General features: G+C 43.5%; 1 protein-coding gene across 1 annotated transcript in view; it reads right to left on the minus strand.

The window, feature by feature from the left end:
• The window catches only part of MLF1 (myeloid leukemia factor 1), a 609,081-nt gene that overhangs the window by 225,838 nt on the left and 369,860 nt on the right, over positions 1 to 13,383 (minus strand). Inside the window, exon 5 of the mRNA XM_044070478.1 lies at positions 12,886 to 13,045. Within this exon, the coding sequence (XP_043926413.1) occupies positions 12,886 to 13,045 (160 nt within the window). The remainder of the gene's footprint in view (positions 1 to 12,885; positions 13,046 to 13,383) is intronic.

Below are 13,383 nucleotides of genomic sequence, written 5' to 3' on the forward strand. Positions count from 1 at the left end.
AGAATCTCTGGAACCTCAGTTTTCTCGGACCTCCACTGCCCAGAAAGGGGCATCTTCCATTGGAGTTTCCCCCTCTGCCTCTAGGGGAGAACTTGGCATGTGCGTCACGGGAAGAGCCCTGTGATTTCCTGTGCCACATCTTCCTGCTCCTCTGATTCCTGGAGTAGAATAGTTGAGGAGTGGAGTGTCTGACACTAACGGCAGATAGGGTCTTGCCATCTTGTTCGCACCTTGCCAGCGTATCTTTAAATTTAGGGCCAAACAAAGAAGCGGGCTAGATAGGGGTGTTCATAAAGAAAGCCTTAAAGGAGTCTGCAAAGTCACAAAGACGCATCCAGGCATGTCATCTCGTGACTATACCTGTGCCTACCGCTCCAGCCGCTCCTTCCATTGCGTGTGAAATAAGACACATGAAAGAACTGGATATAGATTCTAGGGTTGCTATCTGAGAAGCTACGTTGTCACAGACCTCATCAGACACAGCACCTGCCAAGGTTTAGTTGGTTGATAGGATCCCTCTGGAGCCTCAAAGTGTACCAAATAGTTCAAAGACCTTACGGCGAAGGTTGATTAAGCAAACACATGCTTCCGAAGTCTGTCTATCGCCCGGGACTCCTTGAAGGGCGGATGGACAGTTTGGCCCTCTTCTGCCAAGTCTTTCTTGGTTACAGCCACCACCACCATGGCATCCACTGGAAGACCTCGACCAATGGGGATGCTCAGCTGGGGGAGATAAGATCTTATCACTCCTCCACGGTATAGCTTCCAAGGTGTCAGGAGCCTTCCATGCATGCTGGACAAGCTCATTGGCCGGTGGGGTGAACCAGGAGGTAGGCGGCCAGGCACAAAAGGCTGGCAGGAATACAGATTCCTCTGAGGAAGGATTAGAGGACTTCCAGTCACCCCTCTGTCTAAGGATCTCAAGGATGTCACCAAAGAAAACCTCATCAGAGGGTGACCGTGGGGACCCCTTCCCCATCAAAGTCCATATCTTCAGTCAACGACTCCTCAGTGGAGTCCATGTGCTTCCTCTTGCATGAAGCCTTGATAGGTACTTCCTCAGTGGGAAGTTCTGGGGAAGACTGCAAAGAGGGGGGGGGGGGCTCCTGAGGTGGAGAAACCCGAGGCCCTTGTGGCCAGTGGCCAGTGGTAGTGGTTTGTGACAGTTGCGGCACAGAGGGGGGAGAGGACTCCAGCATGGGGAGTTTGCCAGCAAAGGCAAGACCCTCTCCATGGCCTGGAAGGACGGCCCACCCGAAGAAGAATGGGAGCCCAGAACAGAGCACGAAAACCTCGGAACCAGGGTCTCACCCTGCTCCCACAAGCCAACCCAAACAGCAGGAGTCTCAAGAGGACTGTGAGAGAGGGAGGATTCCTGGGGGGTACCATAGAAAAAAAATCGGCATAGAACCAAGAACGCCCTTCCCCACAGCACAGCCATTAGCCTGAGAAGAGCCCGATGCCCAGTGCACTGAGGGGCACAAGGATGACTCTGGCTCCAAAGTGAGGTCCACTATTGGGGTCGGAGGGAGGGAAGCTGCTGTCGGAGGAAGGGGCTTTGATGCTTGGGTGGAAGTTGAAGGAGGGGTGTATGTTGGAGTTTGAGGAAAAATACGTTCACCTGAAGGAGGGAACGTAGGCTTAGACGGTTGAGAGAGACCGCTGGCCACAAGCAACTGGTCAACAAGCTGCAACACATTTTGTTCAGAGAGGCTCCTGGTCGACCTCATAGAGAAACCTGAAGACGATTCTGGCCTTTCTAGAAAGGAGCTATACTGGCTACCAACAAACGGATCCAAAGAAGGAGAGTACTTGGTCCTTGCTAGTTCAAGTGGTGCCGAGCCTGTAACAGAGGATGTCTGCACCGAGGAAAATGGTGTTGAGGTAGTCTGCGCTGATGAAGGCAGCACCGTAGAAGTAGAAGGTGTCTGCGCCATAAAGGCAAGTGTCTGCACCGATGGGTACAGTGCCATCGATGAAGGTGTCTGCACCGGTAACGATGATGGTGCCGAAAAAGACTGCACCGAAGAGCATGTTGGTGCCAAAAGTGTCTGCACCATGGAGGACAGTATGGTCAGTCTCAGGGCCGAAGTGGATTGTACCAATGGTGCCGAAGAAGACTGTACCTGTAGGGATGGTGCCGGTAAGGGCTGCGACGAAACTGTAGGAGCCGTAAGTGACTGCACCAGGAACTCCGGTGCCAGTGTCGATAAGGAGGCTATGGCTGGAGCAAGAATCAACTGGGGCGGTGCCGTGCCTGGAGCCGAAAGGGTCACAAATGGCAGCGCCAGATTAGCAATTTTCACTTTCTTATGAGTCAACTCCCTGCGATCTCCAGAGGGAGATGAAGTGAGCGACCTCGATGAGGAAGAGGAAGAACGCCTCTTACGGGGTTTAGCAGGAGGGGGTGAGCCCTCGGACCCAGAGATAGCCTCACAGAAAGGAGATTTGGGGAGACTTTTCAGGAGTAACTTGCTTGTTCTTTCCTTAATAGTCCTGGTCGAAAAATTTCTACAAATCACACAAACAGGGGATCCACAGTCAGGTAGGAGACATTCAAACAACAGACACATAAGTCATGGCCATCAGAAAGTGGTAACTTACAGGTGCAATCCTTACACTGTTTAAAACCAACACTACTTTTCTTGTCTGACATGATGTGGAGAACAACAGTACCAAGAGTAAATAAAGGCTACCCAGAAGGGTAAGAAGGAAGGATTACCAACGATGGTAATGAAGAATTACCTTAAAGGTAAGAAAATGGAAATAAAGGGAAATAGACTAAAGGGAGAGAGTTTTAAAGATACGATAGGGTAGGAGATTAAAAGTTTTTCAATCAGTCACTTTTATTAAAGTACTAACAATATATAAACTTTCAAAAATTATTCACTTAGCTGAGAAAGAGTGGCTTGACACGGCTGTACAGCAACGTGGCAAACGAGAGCTGAGGTAACAGGGAGCAGAGCATTCTGGATAGGACCTTGGCTTGAGAGTTTTTGGCTGATGCAAGCTTGATATAAGGCCGGCTCAGTTCCGAGGATGGAACCGATAACCCATCAGTAAGGAATGAACGAAGATTAACATCAGAGTGCCAGTTTCAAACTTAATATATCTAAGTCCAGATTTTCTGTCATCCAGTCTTGCTATTCTGGGACTTGCACTAATGAGTTTTGGAATACCAAAAGGTTAATATGCTTGACACTTAGAGGCTCCTCTCATTCTACAGCAGAGCCTTCTTAGGGTAATGGGTATGCTTAAAACAGGGGAAGGAAACACAGTGGTGGTATACAGACCTTATACAACTGTCAACACCTGATCCCTCTTTTGGAAGTTTTTGACCCTAAGGAAAGCACACCTAAGAAGTTAGCATCCAAAAATGGCTTTACATGATTTATCCTTTAAAGGAGGACAGCTTGAGTAATGTTATATAGTGCAGCCACATTCATGAGCCTGTTGTCCTGCAAATGGCACCTGGACCACCAGAAGTAGTGAGGAATGTATTACAATCTATTATGAAAGCCATTTCAAAAGTCTTTTCCATAGACTACTTTATCCCAGAATCAGGCAGGCCTGCCAGCATTTCCAAAAAACTGATCTACAGTAAAGAACTGCAACTAAGACAGGTTGAGAAAGGTAACTACGGAACCCATACACAACATTACACAGCAAAAGGAAAGCATTCCTACCTACCTGTCCAAAACTTTGGGCACCTCATCAAGCAATAAGGCCAAAAGGTGCCATCATCTCTAGGACCTACGACGGTTCAAAGAAGTTATGTAAATCTGCCACAGGATGCTTTATTAAAGATGCCACTCCACTTCTCTGGAGTTCGGCAGAAAGCATCTACCAGTTTCATAGCAGAAGAAAATGAATATGGATGTGTTCATGCCACGAGTGGCTCCCTTTATGGCAGAATCCATGGGGTGATAGACCCAGGATTCCTCTTCCTTTCCCCCTGGAAAATGGTTTAGCCATTGCAGGAATGAATGCAGAAAGGCAACAGGCCAGTCAATACCAGACTTCATAAGCCTAAATGTGTCTCCAAGTTAGGGTCATCAGGATGGGAGGCTTTATAATTCTTCATCATCATCCAACACCTTTTCCCCATTTCCTACATAGGGTTAGGTTGTCGGGTCAACTGTCACCATATTTCTCAATTCAATGGCACTCTCCTGCCTTCCTCAATGGTCGTGTCTGAATGGTGTATGTCTTGTTTCACACAATTCATTCATCTTTGCTGGATGCCTTTGTTTCCTCTTGTCTACTTCCTGTCTCTCGTAAATATTCTTCACCAGACTGTCTTCTCCTTTCCTGCACATGTGCCTGAACCACTATAATCTATTCTATATGACCTTCTCATCAACTGGAGCTATTTGGACTTCTGCTCTGATGTCATCATTTCCTCATCTGTCTCACACTGTGCATCTTACCACTCATCTCAGGCACTTCATCTCCATCCTCTCTAGCTTCTTCAACTGCTCTGCCTTTACTGCCCAGTTTAATGTATGTAATACTGGTTGCACCAGTGTTTTGTATACCTTAACTTTTCAGCTTCTTTGACAGTCTTCTGTCACATATGATTTCTGGCACCCTGTGCCGGTCGGCTGCAGCCCCTTGTATTCTAGCTTTGACTTCCTCATTCAGATTATCATTCTCCTTAACCTGATCTGCTACTTTCCCTCACATCTCAATTGTTCAACTTCTTCTGATTTCTCCTATTTGTTGACATGGCAACTGTCTCGATGCATTTAGTTTCATCCCATGTACCTTCAATTTTGCATTCCATTTCCCTATCATTTGTTGAAGTTCCTGTTCACAGTCTACTTGTAATGCCATATTGTCTGCATACAACAGTTTTGTTGATCTGTTCCCTTCAACTTTTTTTGTTAATAAAGCCCATCACTGGTATGAACAGCAGTAGATTCAGAATTGAACCCTGATGCACATGCACTCCTAATGGGAACCCCCTCTGTAAGAACACTGTTTGTGCTTGTGTCCATTGAGTCTTTGTAAATAGCCTGTACAAATTCTACCAATGTTTTCCGGACTTCTAACTATCACAGGACTGTCCTAATCAGCTTTCCTGAAACCTTGTCATATGCTTTTTCCAAACATGGGAATGCCAGCTGGACTCTTCTCTTTTCTAGCTTCATCTCCACTGTCTGACTCACTGCAGATACTGGGTCTATTGTGCTGCATCCTGATTGGAATTGGAACTGCCCATCTCACATCTTACTTTTTAAAACTACTACTCTGTATGCAGCGTGACGGGATTTTTATTTCAGGATTTGTTATCCTTGTCTACTGTGAAAGCAAAACCAAAAGATTCCTTAGCAACTTTCCTCCATGGGAACTTAGATGAAGACCCTAGTTCTAGCATTAAGGTGGAGGTGACCTGAACTCACCCAACATGTGATATGATGAATTAATGCCAAGTAGGAATAAGGCCCCATCACTCATGACAATAGATGCTGGAGGCAGAGCTTAGTCATGCCTGGCCTGCCTGGAGCATAGTATGGACATCACTGTTCATTAGAAATATGTTCTCACCCCAGAGAGGGCAAATCCTACCAAATGTTAATCTTTCCATACAAATCTAACTCAAACACCATTCCTTTTACACCTCTTAGCAATGGATGTGCTGGAGTCTCCTTGACTTTTTCTGGCAAGCCTTCCTCAACTGGGGAGGGGGAACACAAAAGGAAAGCAGACTTTTAAAGTCAGACTTAACCACCACGCGAACACTGGGAAACCAAGGAATACAATCTGTATGGAAAATACACAGTGAAGCTCTAGGTGCTTCAACAGGGAAGGATGGATGCAGGAACCCCAGAATATAACTCTCCAGTTCCTCCTATCAGCCACAAGGTGCACGTTTAACTCCTTCCTTGATGAAATGTCAGTACCTGAGAAGTGGGAGGTCATTTCAAGTACTGAAGCTGGGAAGGGATACACTAGATGATGCCTGGCTTCCTGATCCTTTACCCTCATCTGTTTTGTTTGACAGGGGCAATGATCACAGAAGGACAATACTGACTGTACCTGCTTAAGTCATCTTCTAAAGCTGTGATGTTCTTGGATGGATGGGTTGAAGTGCTGGTACATATAACAGGTTTTCACATCATGTGCAAAGAATGCCATGCGAGTCCTGGCTTGTGATCCCATGACCACAGAAAAATACGACATTCTAAGCAATTTAGGCATCAAACAGGAGACAGCTGCAACACAATACTTTAAGATCAAAATCTGAATTGTGCGAGTAATGGAAAAAAACGGGAGTATGAGAACTTTGAGTATGTTCCCAACTTCAATTGAGATATGATGTACACCAGTACGAAATGTACACAACAACGAGCATACAAGTGCTGACCCACGGATATATGAAGCAGAAAGCTCAAGAGGTGCTTTGCATTGCTCTGCATAAGACTGATGTCAGAACCAGGCAGCTGTCTGATATAGTTTCTCCTTCTAATGCTTAATATACTACCTCTCCTTCCCCCTTCACACTCTCCCATCTGCCCCACAAACTCTTGAATGATTTAGTGGCTTCCCACTCCACGGGTTCACAACTCTCTGTTAAGAAGCACTTCTGCAAAACCACTGTATAGACAGACCCTTTACACTGCTGGTAGTATCGCTTTCCTCTCTACCTGCCCTTTTCAAGGTGACCTCCTGCAAATTCTCATGGACAGGAAATGTAGATGCTGATCACACACTTGCCATCCAAATAAAGATCATCTAACCATGGTCAATTATTGAACATGGTATAACGTGGCTAGGCTTGTAAAGGCCCTAGGGCCATTAGCCTATTAACCTCCTATGAATCTGCCTGTGATAATTTATCATGTTTCCTACTTCTTCCACCTCTATTATCTTATCATAATGCCTCATCTAAATCCCATAAATCTTTCTAGTGGTTCTTCTCCAGACTCACTGCAGTAGTGTAATGTTCTCTTTTAGGCCCTGAAAATGAGCACAGTACTCAGTCTGTGGCCCAACCAGGGCCAAAAAAGTGGAAACACTATTTTTGGCTTTCAAAATGTAAACCCCTTGAGATAAATCCCACCATTCTGTTCACTGCTACTACTGTTTTCCTGTCCTACTCCTGCTGGTCCAGTTCTGGTATGATAAACATGATCAGATCCTTTTCCTGCTTTGGCAATATCACTTTCACTGCCCTTAAATTATATGTGTCCAAGTACAGTACTTAACATCTGTTTACAGTGCACCTCAACAACTCATTTTCTTCCCACCTGGAAAGCTTTTCCTAATTTTTCCTTAAACTTTTTTTCACCCTATCCTTCAGTGCCACAGTGCCCACAATGGAGATAATTTGAGATTAAATGTCATCTTCTTCCTACATTGGATGGAAGTCCTGTGCATGAAAGACATAGCTGCAAACTTAAACATTAAGTCTGACCTGAAGGCAAGTTGGCTGGGCCATGCATTTGGTTAAAATCACTAACAGGAACATCTTGGCCTGGTATCACAACCTGCAATGGAACATAATTTAGACTGGCACTGCTGTCCCTCACCAGACATTAAACAAGTCTTCCATGTAAAATGGTGAAATAAAGATGACCACAAGCTTAGTTATGAGGAGCAGGGTGAGGTTTCTTAACCTAACTAATGTGCAATTAATCACATATGTAGCAACAGGAAATTGCTCCAAAAATGTAGATTTCAGTCCTGCACTGGTTTTTAGTTACCTAGGCTCAAAGCCTTCCTGGATCAAGGTCAAGTACTGGAAAAAGGGAATGGTACTCATAGTTGCTTGGGTCTCAGTTCCAATAACTGGTATAAGGGAAACACATGTCTGACAATCACTTGTGGTGTTCAAAGATATAGCAATGTTCCTTCACCTCTTGTTAACAGTAAGCACTAGATGGCTTGGAAGCTAATGCAAGTATAATCTGATATGAATTAGAGCTAGATCAAGAATAATTAACTCTTGTCTTTGGATTAGTTAACTTTTGCTCAAATCTGACATTATTCACAGGATTCTCTGTCTTCTTCCTTTATGGATATGGTTGCCATCTCAGCCGAAGATGGAAAATAAAATAGTTCAAGTTTTCCTATCTTTGGTACTGGGTAGCAGTGTTGAAGCAGAAGCAGTGACTTTAAAACAGCAGTCACATTTTAGCCTATGAAAGTAGAAGCAGTGCCATGTCTATGATGGTTCCTACTAATATGGTGAATAAAAAGGAAATCTGAAGGCCTGCTTTTTTAACAGTCCTATAAGTGCACATTCCAACTACAAACGGCATAAAGAAAAAAGCACTGGAAAGAAATTATGATAACTGGAACGTGTTCCATCAGCACATATGAAAATATGACTGGCATGTTTCATTCCTCCCAAATATGGCCCTTTGGACAAAATGTGGAAGAACTATGCTTGGAAAAGCATGTAAACTAGCTTCCAAAGAGCTCCTCAAAGCAAGCTTTGTAGTTACACTCCTACAGAACTAATTACTTACATTAAGATCAAGACCTGCTCTACTACTTATGCTTACAGTTATATGTCTCCATGGATAAGTGTTTTGGAAGACAAGAAGATAAAGCCATGATGAATGCAGAAATCAAAAACATCACACCCATGGGGTATGACTGAACTTCTGACAAGATGGAATACATATCATTCATACAGTGGCACCTGGCTTTGACTTGATTTTGAAGAAGGATAAAAGAAAATCTGGTGTAAAACTATACTAACAATTACTGACAGTAACAAAGGTTTGCAAACATAATAATGGAAATAAGTAACAAAGCCGAAAAAAAAGGAAAGCAGTTCAGGGGTTCAGTAACTGCAGCCTGATAACCAGCTGATATAATGGTAAAGTTATTCAACTTCCATTCACAAGGTAGAGAGTTTGAGCCTCACCTCTGCCCAATGTCTGTGTGGAGTTTGCATTTCTTTCTTTGTCTTTGTGAGTTTCCTCCAACTTGCCTACCCCAAAAAAGTTTGGGCACTTCCACCTCAAACTCACCCAAAAACTGAAATGGGTCATTGGCAGTAGCACAGACTCTAGGTGATGCCTACCAGGGGAAGAGTTGTGTAGATTCACTGCTTTAGGTATCAACTATGATCGAACATGGACCACAGACCAAGGCTAGCCGATGTAACAACTGTCTCTGGGTGATTTGGTCACATTGATTAATGTAGCCAAAATCGGGCAATGGTAATTTCCAGTGGTGGGTTCATGACCTGACCTACACCAGGGACCCACAATAATGGTGGGACATGCCCCTGTTGGCCAGTGTGTGATAACCATAAACCCCCAAAAGCCCTGGGTCAATAAGCTACCAGCTGGCCAGTGTCCAGTTGCCCAGCTTGGGTTACCTGGGATATCTCTGTTGAGCAAAAGTTGAAAGCAAAACCAATGAACGTGTCAAACATGAACTAAGGGTTGCTATGTTCAGTACAAGTTCACTCACAGGATATAACTTGGAAGTAGGTGAGATGATGAAAGGAGGAGACTGGACATCTTGTATATTTTGGAGAGTAGGTGGAAGGGCAGTGTAGCAAGCCACTTAGCTTGGAATGTAGGTGGAGGACACACAAGAACTATTTCGGAAACTGTGGTGAAGTAGAGTACTCTGAAGACAGTGAGGGATGTCATCCGAATTAGTGATAGACTCATTGTGGTCAGACTCCACTGTAAAAATAGCATAGTGTTTGTGCTCTACAGCAGGGTTGTGATGGTGAGAAACATTCAGGCAGCAATTGCAGGAGCTACTAGACAAAGCGGGACAAGATTAGTATGAGATGATAATGGAGGACGTGAATGCCCATATCAGGACAGACAGAACAAGATATGAGAGACTGCCTGTGTCTGCATGGGTGGGGCACAGGAGTAAAGAAGGATAGGCTATTCTTGACTTCTATTTAACAGATGACTTTATGGTGGTCAATACATGGTTAAGCAAGACAGTCATAAGACCCCATACAAGTGTGGCCAACAAGCAACTCAGGTAGACTCAGAGACTGTAAAGTCATGGCTAGTGAAACAATCATCTCACAGCATGCACTACTGGTGACCACAATCAGTTGCAAGCAGTGGTCAGAGAAGGCTCTATTGCCAACAAAGACTTGGCTGAAGACCTAGAAGTTAACTGGAGCAAAACACAAGACTTCAAGGAAATAGTTGAGGCTTTAGCACCTTAGGAAGAAGAGGAAATAGCTGGAGTTGAAGAATAGCTTCAACTCAAAACAGCATATGCGACAAACTACAGAACAGATATGTGGAGGGCCAGGAATGGAAATAAGGTACTTATGGAAAGCTAGTGGTGGAATGTAGAAGTTCAGGAAGTTATTAAAAGAAAGAAGGTGTAGAAGAAAAGTGGGAGATAAAAAAGACAGACCAGGCAAGGAGTGAACAGTGGCTGGCTGGCTGACTAATAAACAGGCTAACAGAGCAGTCACAATAGCAAAGAATAATGTAAATTCTGAAAAATGACTCTGCAGCTAGCACAAAGAAACTCTATTAGGCTACAAGGCAGTGAGAAAGATGAAGACAGACACCATTTATAAGGGATGTTCGTAGCAATCTGCTCATATGTCTACAGGGCATCAAATGCAGATGAAAGGAATACTTTCTTCAGCTTCTGACTGAAGAAAACCACACAGAAGCTGTACTGCCTCACACATAGCCTACGATGAAGGAGGAAGAGTTGTATTCTTTTAAAGTCAGGGAAATCAGCAGGTGCACATGAGGTCACAGCAGATATGAAGAATGTGCTGGGTGAATTAGGGAAGAAATGGATGCTGAGGTACTCACAGGAATAATAAGAGAAAGACATGTTTCAGGTGGTTGGAAAATAAGCATTCTAGTGCCAGTGTACTAGAAAGTACAGCTGTTTAAGTAAACTTACCATAAAAAATAGATGGCTGAATGGTCAGTGCTGCAGTAGCCTAAGCTATATAATTTATATCCTGAATAGGTTATAACAACTGGCCATCTTCCAAAGCTTCAGGGCACCTTCCAAGCACCCAAACCATTAGTCAGCTTAAGCTGAGCTGTATAAAAAGACAGCAGCCATCAATATGAAGAATACCAAAGGGGACATTCACAGCTGCAGACAGTAGTCAAGTATCAAACTTTGATCATGCTGCATGAAAGTGATGAAGAGGGTGATGGATAAATATTCAGAGCAGAAGAAAGTAAGTTTGGAATCAGATCAGAATGCAGAAAAACTGACCTTTTTTTGCAGTGAGAATAACAGTGGAGAAGAAGCCGATGAGGAAAGAGTCCAACTAGACAATCAAAGGGGAATGTAATGGAATGCACAACTGAAGGCACATGAGTTGAAAATGAGTACAGACCAGACAGTTGTCATGGTAGCAAAGGGAGAAAATCGGAAGAAGCTAAAACGTGGTGTGACCAGTACTACTGTACAGTACAGAAACCTGGACAGTAAAGGCATGGCAACTGAGAAAACTACAAGTGATGGAGATGAAGTGCTTGAGATAGGTGGCACTGTGGCAGGATGCATACTGTGGGAGAGAAAAAGACATTATGACATTGCAGCAGAAGTCAGAGTAGCTCTAATTGCAGAAAAGTTCAAAAAGAACAAATTATGGTGGTTCAGGAACATGTGCAGAAAAGCAGAAAACGATCTGGTGAAGAAGATTTGGGAAAGACAGTAAGAAGGGATGAGGAAATGAGGATGTCCAGCAAACAGATGCATGGACACTATATCAGAAGACTTGCAATGTGACTGTTGGAGACAGCAGTGTGGCACTGAATCAAGAGAGGTGGCAACAGCTGACATGACACCCCAACCCTATGCTGAAAATAGGAAAATGGGGCTGATGATGGTTAGACTTTACCAAGTTAAATGTGCTCCGAGAAACCAGGAAGCCTAAGGCAGCAATGAAAAAATGCAACCTCAGAATAATTTACTGAAAAATTCTTACAGCAACTGTAACTCTGTACCCTAGAGATGGCACAGTACTGACTGCAGAGTCGCTTCCATGCATAATCATTCTGACCTCAAATTAAAAATTCTGGCTTTGCTGTTACCCTAATAAAGCATCACTGTAGCACCAGTTATTATTCTACTAAGACTGTGGTGTGCTAAATAAAAACAAAACCTGTGCTCCTGAATCTATGTTTTAAAACTGCTGCAACACAAAGTGGACATCATGACATACTTCCACTGCACCAGGTAGGTAATCAGCCTCCAACCCCTGTAAACATGCCAAATGCAGTTAAAAACTTGGCCCGTCAGTTCGGCAAGTAGGATTACAGTTTTTGAGAAGAATCTTATTTTAGTAATCAGCCTCCCACCCCTGTAAACATGCTAATGCAGATAAAAACTTGGCCTGTCAGTTCGGCAAGTAGGATTACGGCACAGTGGGACACTTCTTGTCTGAAATGACAAAGGTGCAAGTTTGAAGAAGATCCCCAGTGGCCAATTGGGCAGGAAGGACTGAGAAATCAATAGTCTGCTCTTCTTCCTTCCACCAGGGTGGGAAAAATGAAGACATTTATGCTGACTCCTCAACTAATGCAGAGGCCAGAGGCTGCACTGAGAAAGAACCATAAATAAACTACAGGGAGGCCAGCAAGAGAAAGCCTCAACATACAGCAGCTTAACTGCTTTTCTGGGGAGATTTTAAATAGCACATGCAAGGAAAAAAGCTAAATAGAGCTTTTGTCACCCAGTAATTCCCTGCTCCAATCTCATTCCTTTTAAGGAAGCATACATGAAGAGAGCTATAAGCAGCAGACAATAGGTGAGATAAAAACAGAACTGTTTGTAGTGTAATATATAAGACACTGCCCCCCCAGTCCAATTACAAGTACAGTCATATTTGATCACTATTTCATAATATTGCACCATACGTTTTCTGAAAAGGGATGTATGTAAAGTGTTACTTACCTTCATCTAAATTGACAAGATCTTGTCTTTCTTCTTGGTCTCCTGTTTTTCTGTTTTGTGACTTTTCAATAACATGAGCTCGATCTTTAATATGGTGACCAACAGCCATTTTTTCAACTCCACTTTCTGAATCGCGGACACTTTTTCTTGTCTCCTTAAGCTTTAACAGCAAAAAGGAATGTAATAATTTAATGGCACAACATCTTACATAAAAGTCATTTGCATTAACAAACATTTAACTTCTTCTAACTACTTTTTAAACAGTACTTTACATTCCCTTTACTTCCTGTTTAAGCCATTTTCAAGTGCAAGATACTAGTTAAGAATGAATGATCATGAAACTGCACTGATGAGTACTGACAGACCACCTAGCTGTATAGAAAGGGGTTTAAGACACCTTGACAATGTTCTTAAATTCATTAGACTTGGATTTAAGACCTGACCTACCCTAAAAACAAAACGGCATTAGACTGACAGTAAATTATTTAGTAGGAAGAG

This window comes from Protopterus annectens, chromosome 4.part1 (assembly GCF_019279795.1).
Source record: "Protopterus annectens isolate FY-2018-M chromosome 4.part1, PAN1.0, whole genome shotgun sequence".
Classification (NCBI taxonomy): Eukaryota; Metazoa; Chordata; order Ceratodontiformes; family Protopteridae; genus Protopterus; species Protopterus annectens.